Here is a 16,679-nt window from a genome sequence, read left to right as displayed (position 1 = left end):
CAGGATGTGAGGTCATTAGAGGACACCGTGTTTGGGCTGAATTGCTTTATGTTGCCGCAACTCGGAGAGCTGCAGCGACGTGCGCAGGGAGCGGTGAAGCTGCAGGAGTCCGCCCGCGCAGCAGCGCTGCATCGGCTGCACAATGAGGCATGTTTAGCTGCGAGGCTGGTGTTATTTCAGGTCAGTGGCAGAGCAAGAATAAGTCAGCGACTTGGCGGAGATTTCGGCAAGTCCTGGGATAACCTTTCTTTATCACAGATGTTACGAGTAAACTCAAAAACACAGCTGCTTTGCTTTTAAAATACCTTTATCGTTAGGAAATTAAACGGGGATGAAATCTTCATCTTTTCACGTAACATAATGTGAAAATAAATCAGGGTTCTTCCATAAAAGTCATAGATTTAATGGTTTAAAGTACAAGAGTCACATATCCCACAATCAGGCGGGACAACAACAACACTGTACACATTTCCACTCGCACAGTCTGTACATTAAACCAAACTCAGAGGAGCCATGGCATCATATACGTTCAGATATAAGAGAGAATCTCTGCAGGGTCACTTTTCTCAGGAAAGTTAGCCTTTACTTTCCACTGCTTTCACAGCAGCCTGCGGCCTGCCAGCTCCACGTCCTCCACCTGAAAGACAAAGTATTTTTACTCAAAAGCCATTAAAACCAAACCAAACCTGTCAAAAATGAAGGGAAGCCAGTAAAAAGTCATGAACAAACACATGAAAGCAGGCCTGTGATGACCAGCACATTTCTCCCCGTGCCAAACGCTGGATGGCTTTCAGCAAAACATCAACAGGTGAATATCACAAACCAACTTATGCAACGATGCATAAGTTGTTCCGCTTTTATTTAAGCTGGAGTCAGATTTTTTTTTAGACCACCTGTGGGCAACAAGCTGCAAATATTGACACCTGATCATTTTACAGAGGTGTGGCTTTAGCAAACAAATGCTTATGAAAACATCCATGTTTGAGGTTCACTCCAGTATTCACTCTCTCAGCTCTGTCTTGGTCTCCACCAGCTCCTGAGGGCCAGAGCCAGCTCTTTAAGCTGCTACGGTCCACTGAGTTAGCGGGCTGCTAACTGTGTCTGCAGGCAGGAAACATTGAGTGGTTCATCGCAGCAGCTGCCTGTTTTGGTGGAGAACGAGCTTGAGTGGAGAGCTGAGGCAGAGAGCCGTGAGATTAAAATACTTAAGTTTGGGCCACAAAAACTAAATGGATTGAACGATGATGAAACACTGGACAGATGAACTGCAGACTTGGGTTCATCAACAATGGTGACCCCTTTCACATAACAAGCACTTATTTAATCCATCGTTAATACAAAACATACTGACTGGTGCAGCTTGAAATTAGATTTCTCAACTACAAATAACACATCTACGGTGAGACTGACATGCCAGTGCAGCTCAAGTGTTACCTCCTCCTCTGCCTCTTCCTCCTCTGTCTTTACGGCCTCCTCTGCCAGCCCTCTGACCTGCAGGCTGCCCACCAGGACGCCCTGCCAAGCCTTCTTTGGCACCGGGGGGGTCTTTCTTGGCTTTAGGCTTTGCATAAGCCAGAGTCACTTTGCTGCCGTCTATCTCACAGTCCTCCATGACTCCTCTGGCAGCACTGCAGCTTTCTTCACTCGCAAACTCCACAAAACCAAACCTGAGAAAAAGAGTCAGTGTAAAGCTAACAGCCCATGGGTTACAGTATTGGTGTAAAGCAGACGTGGAGAAAAACACTTATTACACAGTTTTGACATAAAAAGAGAGCTTCATGCTACCCACCGTTTGGAAACTTTTGTCTTTTTATCTCCAGGTACTCTTGCACTGAGCGCCCCTTCAAAAGCACTTTTCAGAGTCTGTGCGGTGGTCTTCTCAGCGAGGCCCGTCACAAGCAGTGTTTTTGACTGGACTGAGGAGGGAAAAAACACAACTGTAGTATCACCTGTTCATTACACACCATGACTCAAACTGACTTCTCAAACATGATTAACATGACACGAACGATCCCACATACTTTTCGGCTTTTCTCGAATTTCATAGAATTGCACGCTGATCTCCTTTTTGCATAACTTGATCTTCTGGGTCGACTGCAGGGCCTTTTCAGCGTCTGCCACCGTTGCAAACTCGACAAACGCGTACCTGCAGAGGATCACATGTGATTCTCGACAATATTCAAATGCTTTCTTCGGTGGAAACAAAGAGCAGGCCGGTGTTCCTGTGCTCACCCTCTGGATTTGCCGTTTTTTTGAGGCATCTTGATGCCGACAGCATTCGGAAAGACGTTCTTCAGTTTCTTCTCTTTCACATTGTAAGACATGTTGCTCACAAATAAGGTGTTATTTGGAGGAGCTGGAGCTGTGAGAGAGAAGAAAGGGACAAGCACTAAGTTCAGATTTAACTGATCAAGAAAAAGAAAAAACTGCTTAATGGCTACAGAATCATGTCAGCGATTTACCTTTTGTGCTGTCGTTGTCGTTGTTGTTAGCTTTGGCGTCTTTAGACACCTTTGCTTCTCCTACCAAGTCCACAATCAAAACCCGGTCTTGGATCTTGGCAACTCGTTTTTTCTGCTGTACTTTCTTAGCAATGCTTTTATTTTTGAACTCCACAAAGGCAATGCTGTTGAAAGATCAGGAAATTTCATTCAGTACGGATTACAGATCTCTGTATTATCAATCATTTTAAATGCACATTTATATTTTTAAATAAACATAACCGTTTCCACAGAAAACACTGTTTACTTAGGAAGTAAAGCTTAATGCAGGTTTGCAGGCTCTCACCCTGTCTTTGGGCTCTCAGTTCCTCCAGGAAACCTGACGGCGACAGCCTTGCGGAAGATCTTCAGAATGTCTTGTTTGGTTGCGCTGTACGGGACGTTCTTCAGAAACAAGCATCTGCCATCTCTGGTTACTAAAAACAGGACAGTCCTCAAGTCAGAATCTAGACGCTTTACATTCCAAGGTCATCACGTCATAAATCCATTATTTAAGAAGTTCATGAAGAAAAACCTGGATGTCTCAAAGATGGAAAGTAGAATTTGAATTCATGTGTAATAAACTTAGTCGGGTTACCTTTTTTGTCCTCCGCTGAAGCTTTCACCTTCACCTTGTCCTCACTTTTGACCTTTGCTTTGTCGATCTTCATCGGCTTATCAAGCACCATCTGTCCATTTAACGTCAGGGCTTTGGTCAAGTCCATCTCAGAGGCCAAATCGACGTGTGCGTGCTTTCTACAACAGCAAAACGTGAATTCTGAGTTTTAATGTGGCAGCAATGTTAATTTGACGTGGATGAGACAATCTATGTCAAATGCACCACGAGAGGGTTTCCTGCCCAAAGGGACCTGACGATGACAGTTAGGCAGCGTACTCACTTGGACCGGTCTAGTCTGATGTTTTGCACCAGGAGACTTTGTGTCATGAAGTAATTTGCTAATGAATCTTTGACTTCTTCAAATGTTTTCGAGTTGTTCAGGTTCCCAACGAAAAGACAATATCCTGCAACAAAATGAGACATTGAAATGTGTGAACATCAGGCCGTGTTACAGAACAAAGCATTTAGCAGTCCGCCTTTGAGTTCATACCGTCGTTGATGAGCTTCGTTTTCTTTGGTGGGGAGGTCTCAACAGTGGAGCACGCCTTCCTTTTCCCATTTACTGCAACAAACACGAAATGTTATTTTGTACAACATCATAACTAAGTTAAGTAAAGTGGACCACAGTGTGTGGGATTTCTGGTCTTTCAGCAGTGTTTGATCCTTCAAATCTGTCACTAAGACTTCATTCTGTACAAGAACTTTAAAAAAATAATCATTTCAAGATATTACGTCATCTACCACATTGATATTTATAGCGCCACAAAGAGGAAACTCGTGCCTATTGCACACCAATCTGAACCAGCCTGCTGTGAAGAAATCTGTGTTTTTTGTGAGGACAGAAAGGAAGAAAGAAAAAGACAGATCATCTACTTGAAACAGCTTCATCATTAGTCCTTTTTCCATTTCATTGTCCAGTGAATCTGAAGCGAACTTTTGAAGTTTCCCAAAAAAGAAAATGTGAATTAGGTGTACATCCATCAACTGGAGCAAATACATGTGATCTGGAAACAAAACCAGCTGTCTGTCAACCTCCAATACACCTCAAAGAAGAAGAAGAAGGAACAACACCAGTCACCTTCTACAAGAGGAAAATGGTGAGAGGTCTTCTTCTTCTTCTCCGCTCAGTGCAGAAACAGCTGATCAGCTGTGAGTTAAATGTTCGCTACATCAGAACTTATTCAGAAAAAGAGCCTCCATCTCCCGTAAAGCGCATCAACTATGGCTATTGACCACTGGTTCTAAACACATGGAAACATATTTACATGCTGTCTCTTTAATAATCATCTGTTCACCTTTTTCGGTTTTCTTTTTAACATCATGTCTCTGTTCCTTCTCATTCGTCTTCTCCCGGGTTACTGTTACGGTGGGCGTACTTTCATTTTCTCCGGTGTCCATCTGAGATTCTAAAGAGGAAGCTCGGTTACTGGCACTGTTCAGAATTTCACATTTGTGACAGATGTGTGCTGCTGTTGTATTTGCAGTACCTCCAGGCTCCGCCATCTCTTGCTTCATCTCTGTCTCTGTGTTTTCTCTGGGAGCGTCCTCTGTGGAGGCGACCGCATCAGCTGAGGAGACGATCACGTCTCCTGGCAGAAACAGTCACAATTTAAGTGATGATTTGATATTTAAATAAAGACTACCATAAAACCTGCAACTTGTTTGATTAGGAAAAATGACAGTGAGTCATTCAGTCCATGATTTACATACATGTGTTGTATTTCAGCCTAATCTGTTTATAGTGGACACAGTTTATTATTTATAGTGGAGATGTGGCCTGCAACAGATGCAATAACCCAATTACTTACATAAAAGGAACATCTTTAAGATTCAAAACATAACAAAGAACAACTTTTTCAGGAAAGAAAGTGATGCAATAGACATTTTGATTCTTGTAATCATCCTCACCGCTTTCCATCATCTGACCACTCGCATTGGTTCTCTTTTCCGAATCATCCATCTGTCCTTCCTCTTTCTTCTCGTCCCAGGATATAGTTACAGTGGTCGTGCTCCCTTTAACTTCAATGACAGCGTCCATCTGAGAATCTAAAGATGCAGCTTTGTTAGTGGCACAGTTCAGACCTTCAGTCAGGCGTTGTGTGTGATGTGTTTGCAGAACCTTGTTCTTCTTGGTTCTCCTCCTCGCCTTTCAGCTCTGTGCGCTTGGTTCCGACCGTCTGTTCACCTGAAGAGACAGTCTCGGTCTGTCCTTCTGAAACAATCATTAGTTGAATTATCTGATGTTATTGCCATCATTAAGTCCAAACAGTCATGTTTATTGTAATTTCCAGCTGTTAAAAAAGTGACTTGCCAGTGTTACCGCCGCCCTCTTCTTCTAAAGTTTCATTGATGATAACTTTGCTCTGTCGTTTTCTACGTCTTGTAGCCTGAAAGAGACACATTTCTAAGATGATGACCCTGTGTGATCGTGTATTTTTTGGAGATTTTCAAGATCACTGAAATCATAAAACGTTTGACAAACAGTCCAAAATACTCAAATTATACGTATAAATGCAGGCATCAACTTGTGGCATTTGAGAAGAGTAAACCAGTCAAAGTCGGGTATTATTTGTTGATGAATGACTGAAAGTTTTAACAAACTGACAACTGGTTCAGTTTTAAGTTAACCGTTTAAAACAACTGTGGCAGTACTTGCAGTTAGACCTCTGGCTGTGACCATCAGCAACTGTTAGCTAGCAGCTAGTTAGTTTGCAGCTAATAAGACCAAACAACGGTGAGCTAAAACAACACACTCAGCGCACGCTGAAGCCTCGTTAATATAAATGTAACGTAACGTAATTCTTACGTCTGTCTTTGCCATATTTCGTGTTTCAAAAACACACAATCACAGGGTGGTAAGACTTGACCCGGACTGTAAATACACGTGCATAGCGCTACGCACTGCGCATGCGTATGTTGTACTACGGGTGCCTACAGGGATTAAAGCGTTTCAACAACAACAACAACTTTCGGAATCCCCATCCTAACGACTCAGTGTCCGGACTTCACTGCCATGAGCGCGTACTGGGTAAATATTGTGTAACGGTGAGGAATGTTTAGAGAGAGGCGACATTTTGGTCGATGCTACTTAACGCCCAGATGTCATTTCCTGACAGCTAGCCAAGTAGCCAATTAGCTTAACCGAACTCTTGAGTTGGTCAACTCCTGCTTCAGGTATGTGAGTCAGTCTAGCTCTCTAAATGACTTAAGAGGAAAGGAAGTGATTAAGAAGTGAAACACTGTGTTGACCCGAGCAGGTTGAGCTGGAACTGGACTTCGAAGAATCCACCGCAGTCCGAAGGTCGAGTTACAGCCTCAGCGCGAGAGCTCAGCCCCTGCAGATAAAGTATTATCGGGTCACGCCACACTTGCAGTAGTCATCTCAACAAGACCGAAATGAGCTGACCATGGAGGACGTGGGACTGGTTTGAGGACTACTGGGAAGACCTTTTCTACAATGGGAAGTCAGAGGAACGGTTTCAAGAAGGAAAGCTTCATCGTGTCGGTGGACGTCGGGACAACATCTATCAGGTGTCATGTTTATGACAAGGAGGCAACAATCCGAGGATCATGCACCACCGAGGTACTCCTCTGCCTCTGGCTCCGCTTTTGGCTCTATGTGTCTCAAGTACACTACCCATTTACAACATACAGTATAAAGAAACTTTCGGGGTTATTTAAAAGGCAGATCTGTCTGTTATTCTGGAAATACTTTTTCCAGGTTGTCCCCTTGTATCCAGAGGCAACACATGTGGAGATGGACCCAGACGCACTATGGACTGGGTTTATCTATGTGGTCAAGGGAGCTGTGCAAGGTACAGGTGCACCAGTTGTTGTTGTTGTTGTTGCATCTATCCACAACCATACCGACGGGTTACACTGGATATGATTCATTTTCCGTTATTATACACACCCTATGATAAATGGCCATGGGGTGAAACACATGTTGAAACATGCACTGAGATGTTAACCCCAGAGCAGGACATTGATCTATATCGAGATTTGTCTCATGAGGGTATTTCTCTGTGTGAGTCCAGGTTTCAAAAATCTTTCTCTGTTTCTCACCTTAAACATTTGCATGTGTGTGTCTGGGCTCATGATAGATGCAGGAGTACAAATGCGTCAGATAGAGGCCCTCGGCATCTCGACCCTACGAAGCACCTTCACAACGTGGGACAGGTAAAACTAACACAGTGAATCAAATTACTGTTACTTTGATCCAAAAAAAAAGTTAATGTGACTTGTATTCAAACTTGAGCAGAGTCGTGCAGCACATCTGTTTTTCACATCCTGTCTGTCACTTTGACAGGAGAACTGGGCTTCCTTTCCATAACTTCATCAGCTGGCAGGACCAGAGGGCTGCAGACCTGGTGAAGTCCTGGAACAGATCCTGCACTATGAAAGTGAGTCTGGCCATCGTCCATGTAGTTAAATAATAAGCTTGGAGTTAAAAGAAGAGTGGCCTTGGTGAAAAAAATGACAATGCACAGCTTTGGGATTAGTGCTGGGTATCATGTCCCTTTGATTGTTTTACGACCACCTTAGGCAATCCATGGCGTGATGAAGGTGCTCTACTTCCTGACCAGGCAAAAGCGGTTGCTTGCAGCAAGTCTTATCATCTTCTCTACTCAACATGTCACCTTCCGCCTCGTGTGGGCCCTGGCACACTACAAGCAGGTGTGTTTGGGGAGGCGGGGGGGGGGGGGGGGGGCTGACATTTAAACCTGTTAACTGATACTCAAGCCTGGAGCAGCTGTGATCCTCTTTGAGCAGTGCTATGAGCTGCAGGCGTTAGTATGCCAAAACAACCCTTTTACACCGAAAAATTCAATTAAACAGTGAGTCCAGAAATAGTGAGAACTGAAAATCTGAAACTATAAGTAACATTGTGTCATGTGATTCGACAAGCAATTTAATTTTAAGACTTTGCAATTAACATTTTACGAGGGCTGTAACTACTTACTAACTGACTGTTTTCATTGTCAGTTAATCCGCTAATGATTTTCTCCATGAATCAATTTATCGGTCGGTTCATAAAAACAATTTCCGAAGCCCAAGTTTTGCCAAACCAACAGTCCAAATCTCATGATATAAAGCAGAGAGAATCCTCACATCACATTTGAGAAGCTCGAACTAGACAAAGTTTGGCCTTATTGGCTGAAAAATGACTGAAACATTAACATAGTTGCAGAATAACATTCCTTCAGTCAACTAAGAAATTGATTCCTTTTTTTTTTCCTCAATTATTTTTGGCCAATTCTGCTTTATTTGATAGTGGTAGCTGGAGAGAGAGACAGGAAGGGCAGGGGAGAGAGGGGATGACATGCAGCAAAGGGCCCGGGCTGGAATAGAACCCGGGCCGCTGTGGTAAAGGCTCAGCCATGATACACGGTACTCGCTCCTCCGGGTGAGCTACTGGGGCGCCCTGTCGACCAGCTGTTTCAGCCTTTTACCACTCACCTGTCTGCTTGCGAGAGACTAGCACTAAAGTAGAACTTAAATGAGCTGTTCAGGCTCTATTAAAGGTGAAATGAATACAAACGTGTGATGTGGTCGTATGAATAATCCTGGTGCGGTGCACGGCAGAGCAGACAGCTGTAACCCTCCCAGGCTGTGTGTCAAAGGGTTAATTAGAAGGTTTAAAAAACCAAGGCAAACTGGGAGCGACTGCATTATCAGCACAGGCCTCACTTCTCTTTTCGGCCTCATCGTGTTTCTTTCTTCTTCCAGGTTCGTCAAGCAGTGGCTGAGGGCAACTGCTGCTTTGGAACAATAGACACCTGGCTGCTGTTCAAACTCACTAAAGGTGCGTTCGCATGTTAAACTCTGTGAATGCCGCCTGCTCATGAGCACAACTTCTTTTGAGCAGACATGTATTAGCTGTCCAGCCGGTTGTATTTCGTATTGTCCAACAGAATTTTAAGACCCAGACAGAATGTTCTTTATTTCCAAGCCTGTTGTGTCACTGATTGGCTGAAATTCCTAAGAAGTGTTTTAGCTAACTCCTGTGAGAGAGGGAGAGTTGAGAAACTGTAGAAATGGATTTTCTTTTGTTTTTCTGTCTTTTAGGACACGTCCACGCCACAGACTACTCTAATGCCAGTGCAACAGGAATATTCGACTCCTATCAGGTCCGGTGGATGTCATGTTCGCTTGCTGTTTCTGTTTTTTGTTTTTTGTGTTGTTTTTTTTTTTCATATCACTGTCACATGACTTTCCTCACAGATGTGTTGGAGTGAGTTTCTCTTCTCTCTTGTGTCTCTGCCGCCCTCCATTTTCCCCAAAGTAGAAAATACAGGGTGAGTCAAACATTTACTTCAAATTCCATCAAATACCTGAATCTTAGCCAGTAAATATCTTCTGATGTAAAAATATACATGTACAGCGCACTTCTGTCAGTGTTCCACTGGTTTTTAGCTGTTTCCCAGATGTCAGAAGTAATATAGCAAATAATATATTGCAAGATGATTACGAGGGTAGGAAATAAGAAAAAAAGCTTGTTCTCTAGTCTTTCATTTTTTTCTTTTATTTCTGCATATTTTTACCTCTTCAGGCCTCTAAAGCTAAACCGTTCTTCAGTTGAACTGTTCACAACCAGTTAAAATAATCAGCAACTCTGTGTGCGATATGCTATTTGTGATTATTTGTAACATCTTGTTAAACTTTGGAGTCATTTCATCACCTCCACGTTGTTTTAGTATCACTGTAAATCACATCATCATCTCAACATAGATCGTATCGTTGTGATTCCCAGTCTGACCTGTAGTTGTACATTAGAGAACTGAGTCAGAGTGTGAGATATTGTCTCTGGTTTCTCCCTCATGTTGTGCCAGCCACAACTTTGGTTCCACAGACCCATCCATCTTCGGCGTGCCCATTCCCATCATGTCAGTGGTGAGTTGTCTGAGGCATCGCGTACTCTGTTATCTGTGTGTTATCTGTGTGTTATCTGTGTGTTACCTGTCTGATTCTGTTTAAGGCCAGCATGTCCAACTTGATGTCACTGCCATTATGTTGTAAAAGGAAATTAAGCCGACTTGCTGAGTTAATCAGCAGCAAGGAACACGTGTCTTGAGCTTGAGAGTAGAAAGTAGAGTCCGGGTGGAGAGATGCCTGCTTTGAATAATGAGTCATTGAAGCTTTAAGTGACACAGGGTCTTCCTCTTTGTCGAACTTGGCCTGTCCCTTATTGGACACCATAGGAGCTTTAGGAATTTCCAGCATTGCTCAGACACAATTGAACCTGTTCAGGGTTTTTATTACCACAACGTATGAATGACTTCCTCTGTCCCCGCGCCGTAGATGGCGGACCAGCAGGCCGCCATGTTTGGAGAGTGCTGCTTTAATGTTGGCGATGTGAAGATCACCATGGGAACGGGTACCTTCATGGACATCAACACCGGAAACAAACCACATACCTCTGTAGCAGGTAAAGAAAAGAACACACACGTGTTAAGTTGTTCTATCCAGATGTGTCCATGCAGGCACATCACACACCAGTGTTTGTCCTCTGTAGGTCTGTATCCTCTGGTGGGGTGGAAGATCGGCTCAGAGGTGGTGTATCTGGCCGAGGGCAATGCAGCAGACACAGGCACTGCCATCAAATGGGCACAGGAGCTGGGTGAGTGGTTTCTCATCTTATTTGCAAGAAACTGTGGCTTATTGTTGAAAGGTTTTCTGAAAAAATAATCTGCTTTTGTGTGTGTGTGTGTGTGTGTGTGTGTGTGTGTGTGTGTGTGTGTTGTTGCAGAGCTCTTCTCTGACGTCCAGGAGACCAGTGAGATGGCTTACAGTGTCAGTGACTCAGACGGAGTGTGTTTCGTCCCGTCCTTCAGTGGCCTGCAGGTACATTGTGCATGTTAGTGTGTCTGTGTCAAGTGATGATATGCAGTTTGGTATTTGGTTCACATGTATTCACTCTAGCACAGGGCCGCCCAAAGTGGCACCCACAGGCTTTTGATTTGGCCCGCCAAATGTTTCTAGCGGGAAAAAAAAAATGTAAATTCATTCATATTTTCGATCACTATTCATGTTGTTTTATTTTTTGTGCCTTAAAAATGCTCTTTAAACATGCATGATCCCTAATTATCAGGGGTTTTTTTTATTTTTCACAATCTGGCAGAGTGACACAGGAAACCAGTCAGCTAAGAGAACTGGAAATACCATTTTGCATCTTATCAAAACAGTTAAATAGGTGTTTGCTTTGGCCGATGGTCCACCATTACGTTCTGTCACTTGTACGTAGTCGTATTTTAAACCAGTGAATGCATTGATTTACTTTTTTGGTGTGTTTATGTGTGTATGTCTGTCTCTGTGTAACATGTGTCTCTTTTTTTTTCTGCTCTCCGTTGTGAACTGGCCTTTGTAAGTGTGTGTCCTGAATGTTTATAGTTCATTCAATGCAAAGATGTGATTACAAAATCAGTTTGCTCATGGTTGCATAATCAAGAGCTATACACAGTAACTATGTAAGACAGTATATCTGCTCTCCAGCTGAGCAGAGGCCGAGTTTCACTTTGATGCAAAACACACGAGGACAAGTTCATCCGTAGACTTTGTGTCAGGTCGGTTTTTCACTTATTGACATGTTTGTGTGTCACCATATTTATCCAAAGGCTCCTCTGAATGATCCCAAAGCTTGTGCCTCCCTCATGGGCCTCAAACCTTCCACCACTAAAAGTCACCTGGTTCGCGCCATTCTGGAGTCCATCGCCTTCAGGTGAGACGTTCTGAACAGGTCGTTTCTGTCTAAACGTCTTTTTCGTCCTTTCTATCCGTGCTGACTTGTTTTCTTCTTATTCTTTGCAGAAACAAGCAGCTATATGAGACCATGCTGACAGAAACTTGCATTCCCATCACAAAGATCAGGTACAGATTTCCTCGCGTGTGAATTAAACATTATCTGATTGGACAACTCCGTTCCAAAAAAGTTGGGGCACCGTGTCAAAAGTGAGTAAAAACAGAATGCAGTTTTCAAATCTTTGCACAAGGACAAGATATTTAATGCTCAAACTGATAAACTTTATTGTCACAAATATACAATCATTCTGAATTTGATGCCTGCGACACTTTCCAGAAAACTTTGGACAGGGGCCTGTTTACCACTGTGTTACATCACCTCTTCTTTTAAGAACACTCAGTAACGCTCAGAGGGTCCCTGAAAAGACATCATCTGGATGGCAGCATGTTGCCAAATGTTTGCATTCTGCTTTTATTTACTGTGCGTTTTCCGCAGTGTCCCAACTTTTTTGGAATCAGGGTTGTCGTAATGCAAGTTTGCTGCACATGTGAAGATACTGCAGCCATTTGTCTCAGGTAGTCGTCTCACAGCCCCTTGACATCCCAGCTTACAGTGCAGTATCTGATTGAGGGCTTGGATTTTAGCCAGCAACCTGGGTGTAACAGAACAAACTCTTGTGTACCATTGCTTCTACTAATGCAGTTCAGCTTTTATTGGCAATGCATTAGGCGTGTATGTTGCTCTGATACTGTTACGGTAAAGTGAGTTGCAGTGTAATTGAGCGCTCTATCTTTCTCTCTTGCTGTCTCAGGGTAGACGGCGGTGTTTCCTCCAATGACTTCGTCATGCAGCTGACTGCAGACCTGTTTGGCAGAAAGGTAGCCAGACCCCAACACCATGAAATGTCATGTTTAGGGGCTGCGTTTGTCGCTGGACTTGGAGTCGGTATGCACACACACACTTGCACACAACATATACACTATGCTGTATGCTTTTTAATTCTGAAACATTATATGTATATCATGCCTTACTTTTTGGGCAGGAGGTATGATATCATCACAGCCGCAGTTGTTTTGAGTGAAGCTGCGTGTCCTAAAGAGACCGCTCGGCACAAACTCTGTAATGTGGACATGAAACGAGCAGCAGCTCTGTCAGACAGTCAGACACAGACACCTCAACGTTAACTCTTCACTTGGTGCTTCTTTGATTTTCTCTAAAAATATTACAGCACTCGCTCATGGCATCAAGTTGGATTTGAAGAAGTTCTGATCAAAAGTCCTATTTTTATTCGAGGCACTGGCAGAAGAAGCAAACTGAAATGCTGCTCTTTGTTATGTAACCTGTTTATTTGCATTATGTAATTAGATTGTTATACATTAGTCAGTGCGTTAATCAAAGCAAACACAGAAGATTCATTTCCTCTGGTTGTTTTATAAGAGGCTAAAAGCAGGAAGTGTTGACAGCTGAATAATGATATGAATCCTGTGTTTGACAAACATGAGACAGGGTTGGGTAACACACCACTTTCAGCCATTAATTAAAGTATTTGTGGCCATTGGACTGCATTTATAGGACTCCCTGTATTATACATGGGTCGTCTTCCCAGGGTTTGTGTCCATGTTGTTTTACCTCTGTCTTCTGCAGGCTTCTGGAGGTCCAAGGAAGAGCTGAAGAAGCTGCATTGTAGCGACAAGGTGTTCTTGCCCCGAGGAGCACATGAGGAGGGTGCTTGCAGCCCAAGAGGGGAATACATCCCCATCCTCCAGAGCTGGGAGAGAGCTCTGCGACGCTCCATGAATTGGTACACCAAGCCTTGACACTGGATATACGCACAGGGAGGTCAAATAGGAAGATGGAGACATGAGGATTCATACATGTGAAAGCAGACAATTACTGTTTAAAGACACAGCAGCCGTCAGCTGTGTCTCTCGGAAAGGTCCGGTTCAGGTCTGATTCAGGCCGTAGCGCCGTCAGCCACCTTCACCACCTGCACAGCCTTGAATTGTTTTCCCGATACCGACGTGACTACACTGTTTACTTGATTTCTTTGCGATGTAGGAGCCTTATCAGATGAATACTTTACTCATTCCAGATCTCAAGCCGCTGGTGCCTCTTCAAATGACAGTATTTTATCCATCTGGCGTAATATTCGTACAGTTCCCCACACGGGGGCGCTAATGACTGCTTTTACAGCTTTTAAATTTATGAACTCGCCATAGCAACCACATGCCACATGCTAATTGGAAACCACAGATTAATAAAATAAAAGAGCCAGCACTGACTCTTCTGTTCACAGTGCCATAAGATTTAAAGAGCTCCAAACAGGAAAGCAGAGCTCAAAGATTTTTAAAATGGTTTCATTCAAGCACAGTTAAGAATCTCCTGAACTAAATTAAACCTGCTCGTTTTGTTTAAGTGTTTCTTCTAGATTTAGCAGTATTGTAACTTTGTCATTTCTAGGAAATGTTAGTCCCTCAGAGGAAACATCCAGTCACACGTGTTGACTCTTGGAAAGCTGGAGCAGCTTGTAGCTTGAATCAGAGCTGCACGCTATACGCAGTACTTAAACAAATTAAATACATTTATTCAATGTGATAATGAGACAGTTTAAATATGACTGGAAGAAAGGCTGGGTGTGTGTGTTGTAATGGATTTTAGTGTTTCTACGCCTCATTATCAGAAATGCTTCCATTAGAAAAGAATGTTTCTTAATGTCGACTGTGAGAAGGATTTTTACAGGTTTACGTGGCAGCTCACCCACTCAAACACAGATTCACCTGCATGTTCTGTTGTTTAGGAACAAGTTGATCAGGGATATAAATATGTATGAAGTGTACTGACCTAAAACAGAATTAGGACACACAGGAGCAGAAGTATGGAGGGTTATTCCTCGTTAGTCCGTGTTGTGTCGCCATTATTTCAGTTAGTAGTCTGTATATATGGTTGAATTGTTCCACGGGGGGCAGCCATGTTGGTGTCATATGATTAAGTTGTGACTCAAGTCTTTAAGTTGACCTGATGAACTCTGATGACCAATTTATGAATACTTATCGCGCTGTGATTAAAAGAAAGGCTCACAAATTAGGAAAACGATGTAAACTGTGAATCTCATTCTGGATGTGCTGCACTGCTTGGATGTTGCCTTTCCAAATACTGTCATATCTTTCTGCACATACAAAAAGATTTGTTATGCAAAGTGACTGAATGTGTAATGGAAAAATTAACACCTCAGACAATGACATTCCTTTTCTAACACTTCATTCAGTTCTTGAATGGCTAATGTCCTGCCGAGCTGCTGGAAAATAACAGAATACATTTGTGCGGTCATACATTTTGTCACCGAACTGCATGAAAATACCAAGTGCTTTGTATGATGTGAAAGGGCTCGCATTAAAAAAGTGCCAGCAGCTGCTCGTGTGATTTCAGTGTCTCGTGCCTCCATACAGTAGGTGTCACTGACACGGTGAGTTAACAGATGCTGCCTGAAGGGTCCTGCCTCCACATGGACCCTGGGGAAATGCCGCTGTCTTGTGCCTGGGGAATTATCACAAACCCAGGCTGTTAGATGAGTGGAGGGGTTGCTTCCCATTGATGCGACCAGCCTCGCTGTGAGTGTTGCTATGGTAGCTTGCGGATGGAGTGACTGAGAACAAATGGGGTGTGTTTTCCTGCTCGTGGTGCTGGTATGGTGAAGGGGGCGCTAATTGAGAGCACAGAAAAGGGGGTTTTCCTAAACAATGGGAGGATTGTGTGCTTGTCCTCTCAGAGGAGAAGCAGGAGTTTTGTGTAAGATGCACACAGTATAGTTTTTCTGCATCAAACCCCCCCCCACCCCTCTTTCCTGCAATGAAACACTTCCTCTACTTGTCACTGTCAGTTTTTTTTTTTTTTTTTTGGGGGGGGGGGGGGGGGCTGTTTCCAGTGGGCTTGGCCTGCAACAGGATGCCTTCACAGTGAAAAATGTGCTGGAGTGAGTGAGACAGACAGGACTAACCCATGAATCAGTGCTGCCGGCTCTCACACTAATCAGGAAAATGGGTGTGTGTGTGCTAGCATTGTGCTTGGTACTGCATTGTATGAGTTGTGGCGGACCCTGCCTTGCAACAAATTCAATCTGACAGCAGGAACTGGATGCAGTGTGACCACTACTCCAGGTCCCCCTCCCCCATACAAGCTGAACCCTGCATCAGGGGTCATTATATAACTCCCTCTTCTCTTTTCTCTGTGACACACTGGGATTGTTCGGCGGAGAGTCAGGGGGTTGGAAGTTAAGCTTTTGTCTTCCACCCCCCACCCCCCACCCCCCTGTCAGTGTCTCAGCCTCTCCCCCTGCTGCCTGAGCACCTAACTCCTCTGTTCATTTCAGTGATTAGCACGACATAAATGTGTACAGGCTGGCAAAGCACAGGCTTGAATACAGATGAGATGAGATGTAATTGTTCTGCAGCTGGAGCTGATTGATCCGTAGACAATGTTGGGATGAGGCTCCCCCGAAAAAGTGTTGTTGTCTGTTAACTTTGACACATCTGTTTCCAGTCATGCACTATATGTACCTCTCTCTCTCTCTCTCTCTCTCTCTCTCTCTCTGTGCATTCCTTTCTCTCTCTGCCTTCCTCTCTCTCACACTCACACACACAGTGGTGCTCAATTGCCATAGCAACAAGAATTGGCAAATGCTCCAAATATCTATGCTTAACCAGTCAGTCACACATAACACACTCATGGGCTTCAAATATGCTGATCAGTGTCATTTATGTACTTATAGGTGTGTGTGCGTGTGTGTGTGCGCGCGTGCGTGTGCGTGCACTAAACCAGAGCTTTCTGCAGAGTGATCAGCAGA

General features: G+C 43.7%; 2 protein-coding genes across 3 annotated transcripts; one reads left to right on the top strand and one right to left on the bottom strand.

Annotated features, from left to right (window-relative positions):
* Nucleotides 1–298: 298 nt before the first annotated feature.
* Nucleotides 299–6,004, bottom strand: LOC143329604 (nucleolin-like). Its single transcript, XM_076745585.1, has 16 exons — nt 5,906–6,004; nt 5,411–5,486; nt 5,219–5,311; nt 5,008–5,145; nt 4,587–4,688; nt 4,395–4,505; nt 3,590–3,661; nt 3,380–3,503; nt 3,079–3,236; nt 2,788–2,917; nt 2,463–2,626; nt 2,233–2,362; nt 2,022–2,146; nt 1,790–1,916; nt 1,435–1,667; nt 299–637 (listed from the first exon to the last, which is right to left on the bottom strand). The coding sequence occupies exons 1-16, from the start codon at nt 5,918–5,920 to the stop codon at nt 576–578; spliced, it is 1,860 nt and encodes a 619-aa protein (XP_076601700.1). The 5' UTR covers nt 5,921–6,004; the 3' UTR covers nt 299–575.
* Nucleotides 5,993–15,245, top strand: gk5 (glycerol kinase 5). 2 transcript variants are annotated; one of them, XM_076745588.1, is made up of 17 exons: nt 6,042–6,273; nt 6,357–6,682; nt 6,821–6,914; nt 7,203–7,278; nt 7,409–7,502; nt 7,645–7,776; nt 8,830–8,905; nt 9,169–9,230; nt 9,325–9,398; nt 9,933–9,993; nt 10,402–10,528; nt 10,616–10,720; nt 10,850–10,944; nt 11,715–11,818; nt 11,908–11,967; nt 12,651–12,784; nt 13,484–15,245. In XM_076745588.1, the coding sequence occupies exons 2-17, from the start codon at nt 6,557–6,559 to the stop codon at nt 13,654–13,656; spliced, it is 1,593 nt and encodes a 530-aa protein (XP_076601703.1). In that variant the 5' UTR covers nt 6,042–6,273; nt 6,357–6,556; the 3' UTR covers nt 13,657–15,245. The 2 variants fall into 2 exon arrangements, with proteins under 2 accessions (XP_076601702.1, XP_076601703.1); XM_076745587.1 differs by having other exon boundaries at nt 5,993–6,682.
* The last annotated feature ends 1,434 nt before the right edge of the window (nt 15,246–16,679 follow it).

This window comes from Chaetodon auriga, chromosome 12, assembly GCF_051107435.1.
Source record: "Chaetodon auriga isolate fChaAug3 chromosome 12, fChaAug3.hap1, whole genome shotgun sequence".
Classification (NCBI taxonomy): domain Eukaryota; kingdom Metazoa; phylum Chordata; class Actinopteri; order Chaetodontiformes; family Chaetodontidae; genus Chaetodon; species Chaetodon auriga.
This window is presented reverse-complemented; position numbering and strand designations above follow the sequence as displayed.